At 50.9% G+C, this 12,602-nt stretch overlaps 1 protein-coding gene across 4 annotated transcripts in view; it reads right to left on the reverse strand.

The window, feature by feature from the left end:
* The window catches only part of AXIN1 (axin 1), a 76,455-nt gene that overhangs the window by 1,847 nt on the left and 62,006 nt on the right, over positions 1-12,602 (reverse strand). For all 4 annotated transcript variants that reach the window (XM_017809082.1, XM_017809081.1, XM_017809080.1 and 1 more), the window contains 3 exons: positions 8,129-8,682; positions 5,697-5,873; positions 4,796-5,041 (listed from right to left, as the gene is read on the reverse strand). In XM_017809082.1, coding sequence (XP_017664571.1) covers positions 4,796-5,041; positions 5,697-5,873; positions 8,129-8,682 — 977 coding nt within the window. The remainder of the gene's footprint in view (positions 1-4,795; positions 5,042-5,696; positions 5,874-8,128; positions 8,683-12,602) is intronic.

A 12,602-nucleotide genomic window follows, 5' to 3' on the forward strand; every position in this document is an offset into this window, starting at 1 on the left:
GCATGATCATGCAGACACTGCTCAGAGTGCTCGTGATTATTGCCACCATGGCCAAAACAGCTCAGCATGGCTTTCCACTGAGCTACATCTGCAGACAGGGCTGCCCCACGGCTCCCCCGGACACCTCTCCCAGGGCAGACGAGGTCAGAGGGGATGGAGCTCTCAGCAGGGTGCCAAGGCAGCTGCCATCCCCAAAACCTCAGTGACTTTATACCTCCTGTGTTTTTCCCGCTCTGAGAATGCTGGTCTGGTCTCTGTTTCCAGCCCACACATCGGGGTTCAGCTACGTGGCGCCATCACTAGACCAAAAACATCAGCCCAGCCCTCACCCCATTTTCAGAGACAGACAAAGGCGGCAATAACAAAACTCAGGGTACTTTGCCCTTCTGCAGAGCCTTTCATCTGGGGTGCCGAGGATGCTGCACAAACATTGGAGCAGCCTACACAAATTGGTACCTTGGCATGCGTGGTCTGAGCCAGAGGCAGCCTTCCCTTTCAAAGGCACATAAAGCACATTTGGCAGCTTTAAAAAAAAAAAAAATTATTTTAAAAACACGCTGGATAAAAAAAGATGATTTTGTATTTACATGACTGGAAAGTTGCTGTAAAGAAACAGAATTTGCCAAGCACATGAGGTAATCGCAGTTTTGGAAATGACTCTGACCTTAACCTTTAAACACTGGCTGGCGGGCAGAGCACCTTTTCATGGCGTGCCCACATAAATACTGGCACTGCAAACCAAAACCAGACAGAGCTTTTTCAACTCCTCCTACAGGCATGAGAGGTCTAAAGTTCAACTGAACAACCTTCCGGGTGCCTGCTCTGCCTGCGAGACCTTTGGAGAAGATGCAGCATCCTGAGAGGAAAGGGTCTGCTCCTGGTGCCAGCAGAGCTCTCGGAGCCTCTCCCATCCCTGTATCAAAGCACAGGATGCCCTTTAGCTAGAAAAACATTAAGGAATTGAGTCATCCTTGGAAAAAAAAATACAAAGCATTTAAAGGGAAAATGGGTCATAAATTCAGGCAAATTCTGTGAACCCTGTGAGCCAGAAGTTAATTGAAGGGGTTTGGAAAACCTCAAAGTCCCTAAGCTTCTCTTAATCCTGCTAGAGACAAGTCATGACTAAGAGATGTGTGCCTGGGGACCTGGGGACACAGTGAAGTGCCTGGCACAGGCAGCAAAGCTGGCTCCTCAGGGCTTCTGTTCTCCCTTGCCTGGGGAGGTGGAGAGGACAGGACATCCCTGAGCTCTGCCGTGGCAGAAGCAAGAGGGGACCGTGCCAGTGACTGGGAGCCTCCTTCCTCCTGCCATGCACTTCACACCCGAAAGGCCATTTCTGAACGTGCTCAGCCCAGCTCCAGCTCTTTCCAGAGCAGAGGTGTGCCCCAAAATAATGCCTGAAATGATGCCCAGAAGTGGGCTGCTCCATGATCTTGCCAGGCACAGAGAAGAGACAGACTTGCCTTTAGTCTGCCAAGCCTTCCTTTTCCCCCGTTTTAAAAATAGGAACCATGTTTCCCCTTTTCCAGTCAGTGGAAACTTATGCTGTGACTTCTCTAATACAATGGATAGTGGCTAAGACACTTCATCCCCCAGTGCCCTCAGATCTGTGGTGGATCTCATCAGGTCCCACCTTCAGGTTCCTTACATGGTCTCAAAACTGATCTCCCACTGCAGGTGGTTCTTTGTTCTCCCAGTCCCTGCCTTTGCCTGCTGTGACTCGGGTGCTGTGCCTGGAGCACTCGCCAGTGAAGACCAAGGCAAGAAAGACCAAGTCAAAAAAACACCTTCTGCATGCCCCAGGTAACCAGCTCTCCCATTTCCTTCCAGAGAGGGTCCACATTTTCCCTGGTCTTCCTTTTATAACCAGTGTGCCTAGAGGAGCTTTTCTTGTTGCTTTAATTCTATCAGCAGAGCTGACACACATCCCAAACCGCAGCCACAGACCTCTAGCAGGCTAAAGCAGAGCTGATGAATATGGAATCACTGAAAATGTAATTTTCCAAGAGCTCCTCTCAGGAGAATGAGGCAACACAACCGTCTCCACTTTCGTCATTGCCAAGACATTTCCTGAGACCTCGGCTTGCACATAAAGGCCACCAGACCATCTCCAAGCCCTGTTTCATTAAATCTTCCACCTGCACCCATCTCCTGGGTGGCAGTGTGACCAAAACAGGTACCACTGCCCTGCCCCTTCTGGAATCACCTCCTGTTGCTGGGTTTGTCACAAGCACAAAACATTATCTGGTATGGAAACGACAGCATTCATCCAACTCACTGCAACTGCATTCCAGTCCTGACTCCTGAGTTGTGTAACCCACTGGTGCTCTGACAGGGAATCTAAGTCTGGTTTACAGCACCAATCCAACCTCACTGTGACGCAGAAGTGAGGTGCCGCCCATCTTGCTCCAACTCAGCCCTGGGGCTGGAGAGCTTTGAGAAGCCCCAAATGCACCCAGCAGATGTTACCTTGGGGAGTGTCATAGTCATCAGATCTGCTCCTCTTCTAAGCTTGGCCCAACCCAATTCACTCCAGACAGATCATGCTAATGTTCTCCCTGCTTGAAAAAATCCTTTCTCTGAAGAGCTGGTATTAATTACTTCAATTCAGCTGTGAACTGTGAGACTGAGCTACAGAAAATGGCTCAAAACCTGTCTGTACAGGGAAGAAACCTGGTGGTCACTGGGACACCACTGATGGGCACTGCTGTGCTGCTGGATCTGCAGGTCACTCAGTAGCAGACAGTTAATCCTGCAATGCTTGCCAGCAGCAGTCAGGTAGTTATCTTGGAGATGAGGTCATTCCAAACGCTGTGGAGTAGGGACAGAAAGGCTCTTTCTGCAGTATGAGTATTTCTGGAAGAATATTTACAATTCCCAGCACAGAAACTGCAGGTGCCTCCTTAATTTCCAGCAGGGCAGTGCTGGGGTGGGAGTGGGGCTGTCAGCACCCTCAGCCAGGGCAGTGGGCAGTTGGCTGGGGAATCCCACTGCTCCTGAAGGGCTGTGTGGAGGGGAGGCTCTGGAGAGCCGGATAACCGTGCTGGCAAGGTCAGCCTGGCCATACAAGCTGGCACAGCACGCTCTCCTCCCACAGCCAGATCAAGCAGTGCCTCAAGGACACTTCTGGGCTCACCTCCACCTTTCTGTGCTTCCCCAAGGCTGCTGACAAACCTGGGACACTGGCTCCAATTTCCCAGAGCTCTTCAGAGCTCCTGACTGAAATAAATGGTGTTTTCATGTGAATTCCCCTCTCATTTTCTCCTTTGTTCCCAATAGCCATGGGATCTATTTCCAGGCAGGCTCCTGTGCTAACCAGAGCAGGAGCTCTCTAAAAAGCTGCCAGCTCAGGTGTGCTTCAGCTGGAGTACCCAATCCTGCCAAAATCCAGCAGAGAGATTTCAACATGCAGAAATCTTTGGCTCCCTGGGGACCACTGCATCCATTCTTGCTACTGGGCACAGACACATTTGCTATTCATGAGCAGTTCCCCACTGATGGAGCCCACATGGTTCCCAACCATGTCTCTCTGGTTTTCCACATACACAGGGCAGGGCTGGGAGATCCCTGCATCACTGGGACAAGAGCCAGGCTCAGGGGGAGGCAGTGCAAGCAGAGCAGCCCAGCACTGGGACTGTTCAGACCATCCTCCCGCTGGCCTGCACGGCATTTCCCACATGCCATGGGGTTCCTGTGAAAGCCGCTCTTAAAATACACACCAAATTATTGTCAGAGTATTAATTGCATACACATATAGCCCAGGATGAGGTAGAGACATTTCTGGGGAAGGTGCATGAATTTAGTACAACTATAAATGACTCTACTAATAAACCCTATCCAATTACACCAGCTGAAAGGTAGATCACATAAACTTGGCTTAACCTGGCTTGGGAGAGCCCTCTAATTACCTGGCTTTCAATCAATGCTCTGACATGAATACACAGAAGTCTGCCATGTGGTCACTGCAAGCAAAACACTGGAGCCTGGCAATTAAGAGCTTCTTTTTTAAATTCCATTTGTGTTTCTAAGAGTCAGACCGCAAAGATTCGAGTTTTCAGAGGACAGCTGTAAAGCTGTGAAAGGTTTTTAATGGACAAAGTGCTGTTAGCTGTTAACAGCAATTATCCAGCACTTCCAGAACGCTTTTCATTGGAGAGCTCCATGTGCCTCTTAAATAAGGTTCCCTGACAGATAACACAGAACAGGAGAATGAGCTCTGCAACAGGCAATAAGCTGAGTCACAGAAAGATGCAGTGACTTGGATATGGCCAGGCAGGAGGCAGGGCTGCTGCAGCAGGGCTACAGCACAGTGCTCTCCTCCAGAGCCACGAGCAGCCACTGCTGGAAGCTTGTGCGAGATGTAGATAAAGAGCAAACACATATTTGTCTTCTGCACTTAATTCTGCTGCATCCTGATGAATCCTGCTCCTGCACCAGCCTCTGAAGTCATGGTGGGGGCGTGAACAAGCAGAGAGCCACTGAGAACCAGCAGAGAGAGCTCTGCCATGCCAGGCCCATTCCAGACACGCTCCCCCTGCCCAGCCCCTTCCCACCTTGCCAGGAGCATTTCCAGCCTCTCCCTCCACAATCCACAAGCCCAGGCCCTCAGGGTGGGTTTTGCCATTTGCACCACTACATCAGAGGGACTGAGGCAGGTTTCTCTGACCTCTCTGCATGTGCCTCCACCCAGCTGGAGCTGGAGACCAGAGCAGAAGAGAAGGACATCCCTCAGCTGCCCACCTTCAGGGCAGTCTGTCCTGTCCCTCCCATGCACAATCAGACCCTCTTGTCGTACCTTTGTTTAAGGGGGAGTTTTCCAGCCCTTTTTTCCTCTTCCTCCAACCTCCTGCGAGCTTCTTCCAGCTGGGTGAGAGGGTTGGGGGCTGGGTTGGGCGGCATGGTAGGATCTTGGATGAAGGGGTGAGAAGGCTGGACGACGTTCCGGAGCTGGGCACTGACCCACGGATGCACCGCGACGGGTCGCTCGATGGAGAGGGGCCGGACCATGTCATGGGACAGCTGCTTCTTAGCACCTGAAGAGCTGCACAAACATAAAGGTTTTACATGGACCACCAGGACACTCTGAACAGGCACACAGCCATTCCCAGATGGACCTGCTGCTGGACACCGACACAACTGGGGAAGCTCCTCACAGCACGGCTCCCGAGGGAGAGGGGAGCAACATCAAAGTCTAGAGAAGATTTGAGGACAGAAAGTCCTGAGACATCAGGGTGAGCAGCCCAACTCTGACACAAACCTCACAGTTGTGTGTAAGGGCTCTCATCAATCCACAGTACATAAAAATAAACCCAGCAAAAGGCAGTTCCACAGTTTGTGACATTCCCCCAGAAGATGCCCTGTGCTACCATACACTGGTCAGCATCCCCAGGGAAGGGGGATCCTTCTCCAGCTCCAGGGGTAGAACTTGCTGCCTGACTTCCTGGTGGCCTGGCACTGCCCATGGCCCTGGCACTCAGGCTCAGCTGCCAGCAGTGCAACCTGCCCTGGCTTCTACTGTCATCCTTCAGAAAAAAAAGAGTCCTTATAGCCCCTGAGCAATCCTCAAACTCCAAGGCTCTAAACCCTTGGTGTTGTGGATTCTTGCCTTCCCAGGATGTGCAGGAGCAAGGCTGACATGCCTTGTGCAGGGGATGCAATACAACAGCATGAAGACCCCTCTCTCTGCCAGCCCTTACCCATGGTTTGTTTTCTTATGCCTGCTGATCTCCTTCTCTCCTTCTATGATCCACTGAAGGATCTTCTGGTTTCTCTCCACGTCTTCAGGAGATCCTGGCATCTCATAGTTGGCACCATCACTTTTCCCTGAATCAGTCTTCTTAACATTCCTTTTGGAGAGCAGACTCGCTTTCCCACTGCAAGAACAAAGCTTGAGACATCAGTGCTTTGCCTGAGCCAAACCACTGTGGGTTGGGGCAGATGGACATGTCTGTCTCCAGACACCTCCCACAGCCCCCTGCTCTACCAAGGCTCAAACCAACCATGCTGCAGTTTAACCTAAGAGCAAGACTGGCTAGACCTGGGCACAGCAACTTCTCTGCCCGGTCACTTGTGGGGAAAGGGAGCTTCTCCTCTGGACAGACAAGTCACAACCCTGTGGCAAGATCTGCCACAAGAAGGGTTGTGGCAGGTTAAACCCCCAGCTCTTTGCTCAGGGTAGGAGGTTCATCCTGGTGCTGCAATCCAATGGCTGCCTCTCCGTGCCTGACCACTGCTTGAAACCTGGGTCCTTCCTATTTCCCCCCAGCTTCACTGATACCCCAAACTCTGACTTGCCATGCACAGCATTCGCTCCTCACCCTGATCTGAACCGAGGCTTCACATTGTGGTGGAAGATCACATCCCAGCAGGGTGGGCTGCCTTCCATGGGCAAGCCCTGCCAGCTTGCACACTGTAGCCAGAGGGATGCCAGGCAGCAGCCCACACTCTGACTACACCTTTGGCTGCAGCAAAGGCTTCTACAGGAACCCCATGGCCCCTTGCCCACACATGCATGGCCACCTGCCCAGCTGAGCAGCCCCAGGCACAGGAGGCCGTGCAGAATTCCCCCGTGCTGGCCTGGCACTGGCACAGCCTGCAATTTCATGGGACTGTCCTAACCACCCACCCATAGGACCTCTCTCCTTCTGCACATATAAGAAAAATAACCTAACCACTACAGAGGAGAAACAGGCCCTTACATAGCTTTGCTGATTTTTCTGGGAAAAAGCCTGGAGAGGGGGTGCTGCAAATCTACAAAGGCAGGGCAAGCTGACATCTTCTCTGCTTCTACCCACACAAGGATTAGTGGGTACCAAATGAAACTCTGTAGCAGCAGGTTCAGTGCAAACAAAAAAAAGAAGCCTTTTTCTGCAGGTTGTCATCAACCCACAGACACAATCGTGAGGGGCTGGGGGGACAAGCAACCCAGATGGGTTCAACAAGGAGCCAGAGAAATCACAAGAGACTGCAGGCTGCCAAACAAGACCATTTGGATGCAAACCCTGGTCCTGTGAAGCTCCTAATCTAAGGACTGCCAGGAACTGGGAGTTTGTGCCAGAGCAAGGACAACTCTGAGTGCGTCCTATTACAATCCCATTAAATATATGCTGTAGTTGCTGCTAGGAGGAAGTCTTTTGTCTAGATGGGGCTTTGCTTTGGTCCAGCATGGCCACGTTCAACTCTGATGAAGCAACAACCCTTTCCTCACTGAAACAGGGCAGATTTAACTGCTTCTCCTTCCTGGAGAGCCTCTGCACTCTGCCTCCCTCCTGCCAGCCTGGAAAGCTGGCCCTGTCTGCTGCAGACCCAGCCTCCTGCCTTCATAACACCCCAAATCCACAGCTTTGGGGAGCCAAACACACTCAGAGTGAGCACAACTTTCCCCTGTGGCTGCTTCATCCCCATCCCTCATCCTGGGCAGCCCTGAGCTTCACTCCCACATTTGCAGTCATCCAGTAACAGGACCAGCAAAATCTGCTGCAGCAGAGGAGCTTTGTCCTCTCCCTGCAGCATGGAGGGGATGGAGGAATTCAAACAGCCAAGGGAAGATGGACAGCAGTCCATAAAGCAGCAAAATGGCTTTTCTGGGCAGAGGTTGCCCTACCCTGGAGAACATCCCCTTGGGACACGCTGCCACGGCAGCACTGCAGCACCCAGTGCTTTGTTGGGAAGAGAAAGGGGCCCTTCAGGGGAGGGGGTTAGGCCTTGCAATAAGGAGGGGGGGGTTGTCCTCTCATAAACACCTTAAGAAACCTGTTTCTGTTACCCAAACCTCGAGACACAGCCCTAACATGCAGCTCCCAGTCCATGGAGAAGCAGACCAGCACCTGCAATTTCTAAGCACCTCCACTGCTTTAAGGAGCAGAAAACCTACTTTATAACCAGGCCACTAAAAATCCTGGTTAGAAGGTGTCTTTCAGCACGAGATCACAGAGATAAAAACGGGTCTCATAAGGGTTATCAGGGCATATACATTTCTGAAGGGTAGGAGCAGTGGAAGGCCCTCAAACCATGTCCCAGCATAAGGTTTCCCCAAAAAATGTGGTTCAAACACTGTTTCATCTACATGCTACAGCCTCCCTAGAGAAGCCATGGCTTTGGGAATCCTGTTGGACGTTCCTTGACTCACCTGTAGCCTAAAGAGTCCATGGGGACAGGGGCCATGCCCAAGTTTTCACTGTAGTTTCTTGACTTTGTTGCATAGTTATGTGAATCTACATTCCAAGCAAAGCTGTTCTGCACTCGCTGCGTGGCCTCGGCCTCGATCTGCTCTTTTGGTTTCATCATGCTGTGGTGATGGATGTGGTGGTAGACATGTTTATGGTGGTACAAGTTAGCTGCATCCTGTTTCATTCCTGATTTTGTTGCGTGCTTGCCATGCCCTGGAGGAATTGTTCCCAGTGTCCCTGACACCTTTCCTAAGTGGCCGCTTTCCGGGGACCGTGGTTTAGGAGAGTGACGGCCGGGTCCTGGGGACTGGCAGCCTGGTGTTTTCATCACACGCTGCACGTGTTCATCCAGGATGCTTTCGGGGTTTTCCTCGTGGGCATCTCTCATCTGCATCCCAGCACAGCCCATCTCAGCATAACGAGGAGCAAAGTGATGGAAGGCTTGGGCGGAAGGCATCTTGTGGCTAATGACCGAGGGACCAGAAGAGATATCTGCATCCTCACCTTCTTCCTCCTGCAAGAAACACAGGGACAATCAGAGAATGACAGCAGCATGGTGGAAGGGGTCTCTAGTCCCACCTTCTGCTCGGAGCAGGACTTTGCCAACCCTCGGGTTAGGCCTGGTTTAATCCAGCCAGATCTTGAAAACCTTCAAGATGGAGATCCACCACCCTTCTGGAGACCTGTCCCAGACTGACAGAAAACTTCTGCAGTCTGGCTGTCACTGAGCAGAGCAGCTCAGGTCTCTGTTCCTGCCTTTTGAACCATCATTAGCAACATTCTCCACACACTCCCCAAGGAGACTGAGGTGAGCTCTGACAGGCAGCCCACACATCACAACCAGGGATACAGACACAGCTTTCTGACCAGCCTAACAACTCAATCAGGCACAAGAGCAGGCAGAACCTTACTAAAAACCTCTCCAAGTCCCCTGAAGGTGGTTCTGTAACAACCAGCAGCGGAAACACAAGTTACTGCACCGCACTTGTGACTTCCCACGTGCCTTTGGTAAGGCACCGCTTCAAAGCACATCAGATAAACCCAGAGCTACAGGATATGTGGCAAATCAGTTCTGAGTCAGGTGAGATGGGGGGGGGGGTTCTCACCCAAATGACTATTTCACAAGGCAAAGCCAAGAGTGGGCTGCAACAGGAGGGGGCAAGTGAAGGTCGACAGCTGCATGAACGGTTTTGAAAATCAAACATTGATTTCTCCCGGGCATGCTAAGGCTGGAGTGAAACACTTCACGCAGATAAAGAAATGGGTTGGAAGTAACTGCTTGTTCTTGCAGTTCACACTGGTCTAGGACACACTGTTAGCGACTCTTAAGTCCTTGCCAGGAAGAATTAAACTCCTCCATGCTGACAGCCACAGTTTTGATGCTGACGAACTACTTTACGCTCCAACATAAACTCAGATATTTATGAAGTTTCTTTATTGGAAGTCAGGATTCCTATTTGTTTTAATTACATAAGCAGGATTCCAGCGAGCCCTTTAATCCTGCTCTCTTTTCCTCCTTTGGCACAGTAAAGAAGTCAGTTGCAGCACAGGGTATCTCTGCCCTGCCAGATAAATGCATCTGCTGGAAAACACTGACTCCCATCAGCTTTGCCTGTCAGATGCCATCATCCATCACTTGCTAACCAGCTTCAAAGTTTCAGCTGCCAACCACACAAGAAAGCAAATAACAGACTTCCTCCCAGTGTCACACCTGGGGGTTCAGACCTGGAGCAGGGACAATGGCAGGCTTTGAAAGCGCCAAAGGTGTGGGTGCTGCAAGCCTGGGGTGTGACATGATGCTGGTGTCTGGAGGGGACACACCACCTTCTAACAGATCACTTTGAAGAACTTCAGAGGCACCTTTCATCTACAGCCACTGCAGCCTGCCCTGGGCACTGAGCTCAGGACAAGAAATGAGGAAGCCTGTCCTGACTAAACCCCTGCCACTGGGGTGAGCATTTGTTAGCAGTTTATAATAACCCAAATATATGCTCAGCACTTGGGAGGCTTTTGGGGCTGGTACCTCTCAGGTTTTAAACACCAACTAACATTCCCTGAGGAACAGCAGCATGACCTTCCTGCTCAGAGCCAGAGCTCTGGCAGTGCTGTCACACCAGAGCAGGGTGGCATGAGGGTGGTCCAGCCAAATGGGTGTCTGGAATTTGGGAAATCCTCTGGCTGCCTGGAACTGCATTTTCCATGTAATGTGGACTTTTGCTTCAAGACTGAGTTCAGGGTGGGCTAAGGGGAGGAAAGGGATGCCTTGGCTCTCTCAGTTCACCTTCGCTCAGCTCATTTGTGTCACTGAGCAGATCTGGACCCCAAGCAGGACCACAGGCAGGAGCAGGTGGTGCTGGGGTGGGTGATGTGCAGGCAGGCCCTGGGGACCACCCCCAGCACTGGCCTCAGCCTCACATCAGGTAGGAGAGCCCCAACAGTGAGACAATGGCAGTAATGAAGGAGTTGGGGTGCCTATCCCGAGCTGTCATGTCTCCTTGAGCTGGGCAAAGGTTCCAGTCAAAGCTACAGGTATCAGTTCTGCTGAAATCTTTTCACCTGCTCAGTCTGCAGTGAAAAAACTACATGTGTGGTGTGGGCTCTGGAGATGTGTTCTGGCATTTCACTGTGGTGAGCTGGGCAGAGCCTGGAACAGAGCTGGGCAAAGCCTGGCAATGAGCTGGGCAAAGCTTGGAGGTGAGCTGGGCACAGCCTGGCAGTGAGCAGAGCCTCTGGGAGGGTGGGGAACCCCGGGTCCCATAACCACTAGATGGTGCTTTGTTGACATAATATTGCCAGAAAGCTCTTCCAGCAGCTCCCAAGGCAGCAGCAGCCAGAGACGCAGCTCCAACTTTGCTGACTGTCTGCTGAGCTATTTTTACTCTCCAGCAAGGCTGGGGGTGCCCTTCCCTTTGAATTAAGAGGCTGAGAGCTGCACTGATGAGCTATGGGCAAGCAATACCTCGCTGCAAACCTCCTCTGCCTTCTCCCAGTCCCACCCATTCCCAACCTGCTGCTGGTTGGGAAGGCAAAGCAGCTCTGCTAAGCACCAGTGCCTGTTCCATCATCATGCAAACCATTTCCCTCTCTAGCCAGGCAATGTTTTATATTCAAATAGTGAGAATCTCAGCAGTGGCTTTGCTTCCCCTGGCTTGTTTTCCATGTGCTCAGTTCAGACAGAGCATGATCTGATACTGATCTGTACATGATACTGCAGCTTCCCTGCATGGACGTGAGGCTGAAGTGTCTCAATAATATGGGAAAAACCAATATCCTCTAATCCTCTCTCACACTGCTCAGAGTAATTAATTAATTCAGAGTTTGGTTTTTTGGTAAAACAGAAATCTGTCAGACTTTTCAGTAAAAGGCATTTGGTTTCAAATCAGATGCCTCCTCTCGATGTTACTGCATGATGTGGCTTTGAAAGGGAACCTGCAGGCAGCTCAGTATGGAGGAGAAAAATTCTTTCTTCCTAGCTTTTGCAAAATATTTCCAGCCTCTCTGCTAAGCTGATAACTACCTGGTGTGACTAACACTCGTGGTTTTCCCTGTGCTGCTGTGCAGTGAGCCATGCAGACCCACGAAGAGGTTACCCTGTAGTCTAGTGTTCAGGTCATAGAAAAAAGCCCCGTGATCTATCAGGATTCCAGCTCTCCCTCTTGCTGATACCAGCAGCTCCTGCACCTTAAGTGCTGACCTAAAAAAGCTACAATTGCTTACTCTGAGTTTTTCCTGAATGGCTAATGCCAGATGCCAGCCAGTCAATGAAATACATTCTGGAGACAGCAAAGAGGTTTAATATATAGCATTAGTGGGAGTCCTGGGCTTAAAAATAGATTAAGTCACACGAAAATGTGTTTAAACAGACTTAAATATATTCTCTGGCACATAGGTATTTGCTGATTTTATGGTATTGCTACTGGCAGCTTCTTCAAGGAGGCAGAGGGCTGGAATAATGTAGTTCAGTACAGGTGGGGGCTGCAACAGAGCCATGGGACGAAGAGAAAGAGAGCTCTAGGACTTAGCAGAAATGCTGCTGGTTACATTGGCTTTGTCTAGAAAGCAACAGTCACCAGACAGGACAATAGTGCAATTCCAGAAGAACAGGAATCTAATCACAAAACAGCACCTCTGTGGCCTGTTCTTACTGGATGGGGAGCTTGTTGGATGGGGAGATGCCTGGAGCTGGAGGGGGCCTTACAGATCCTTCTGCCTTCCTCAGTTCTCTGCATTTGAAATGCAGATGGGATTTAAAGCGAACACCACAACCTACAGCTCTTTTCTGTTTAAAGAGCTACTAGATGAACATTTTAACATACTCCAATGGGGCTGAAGGTTCTTTCCTGAAGTCCCAGGGCTCAACTTCCCTGAAAGCACAGAGCCAACCAAGCCAGGCACCAACACCTCTGCTTTAAGGGAGAGCTGAGGTTACTGAGC

This window comes from Lepidothrix coronata, unplaced genomic scaffold, assembly GCF_001604755.1.
Source record: "Lepidothrix coronata isolate B3197 unplaced genomic scaffold, Lepidothrix_coronata-1.0 Scaffold24, whole genome shotgun sequence".
Taxonomy (NCBI): Eukaryota; Metazoa; Chordata; class Aves; order Passeriformes; family Pipridae; genus Lepidothrix; species Lepidothrix coronata.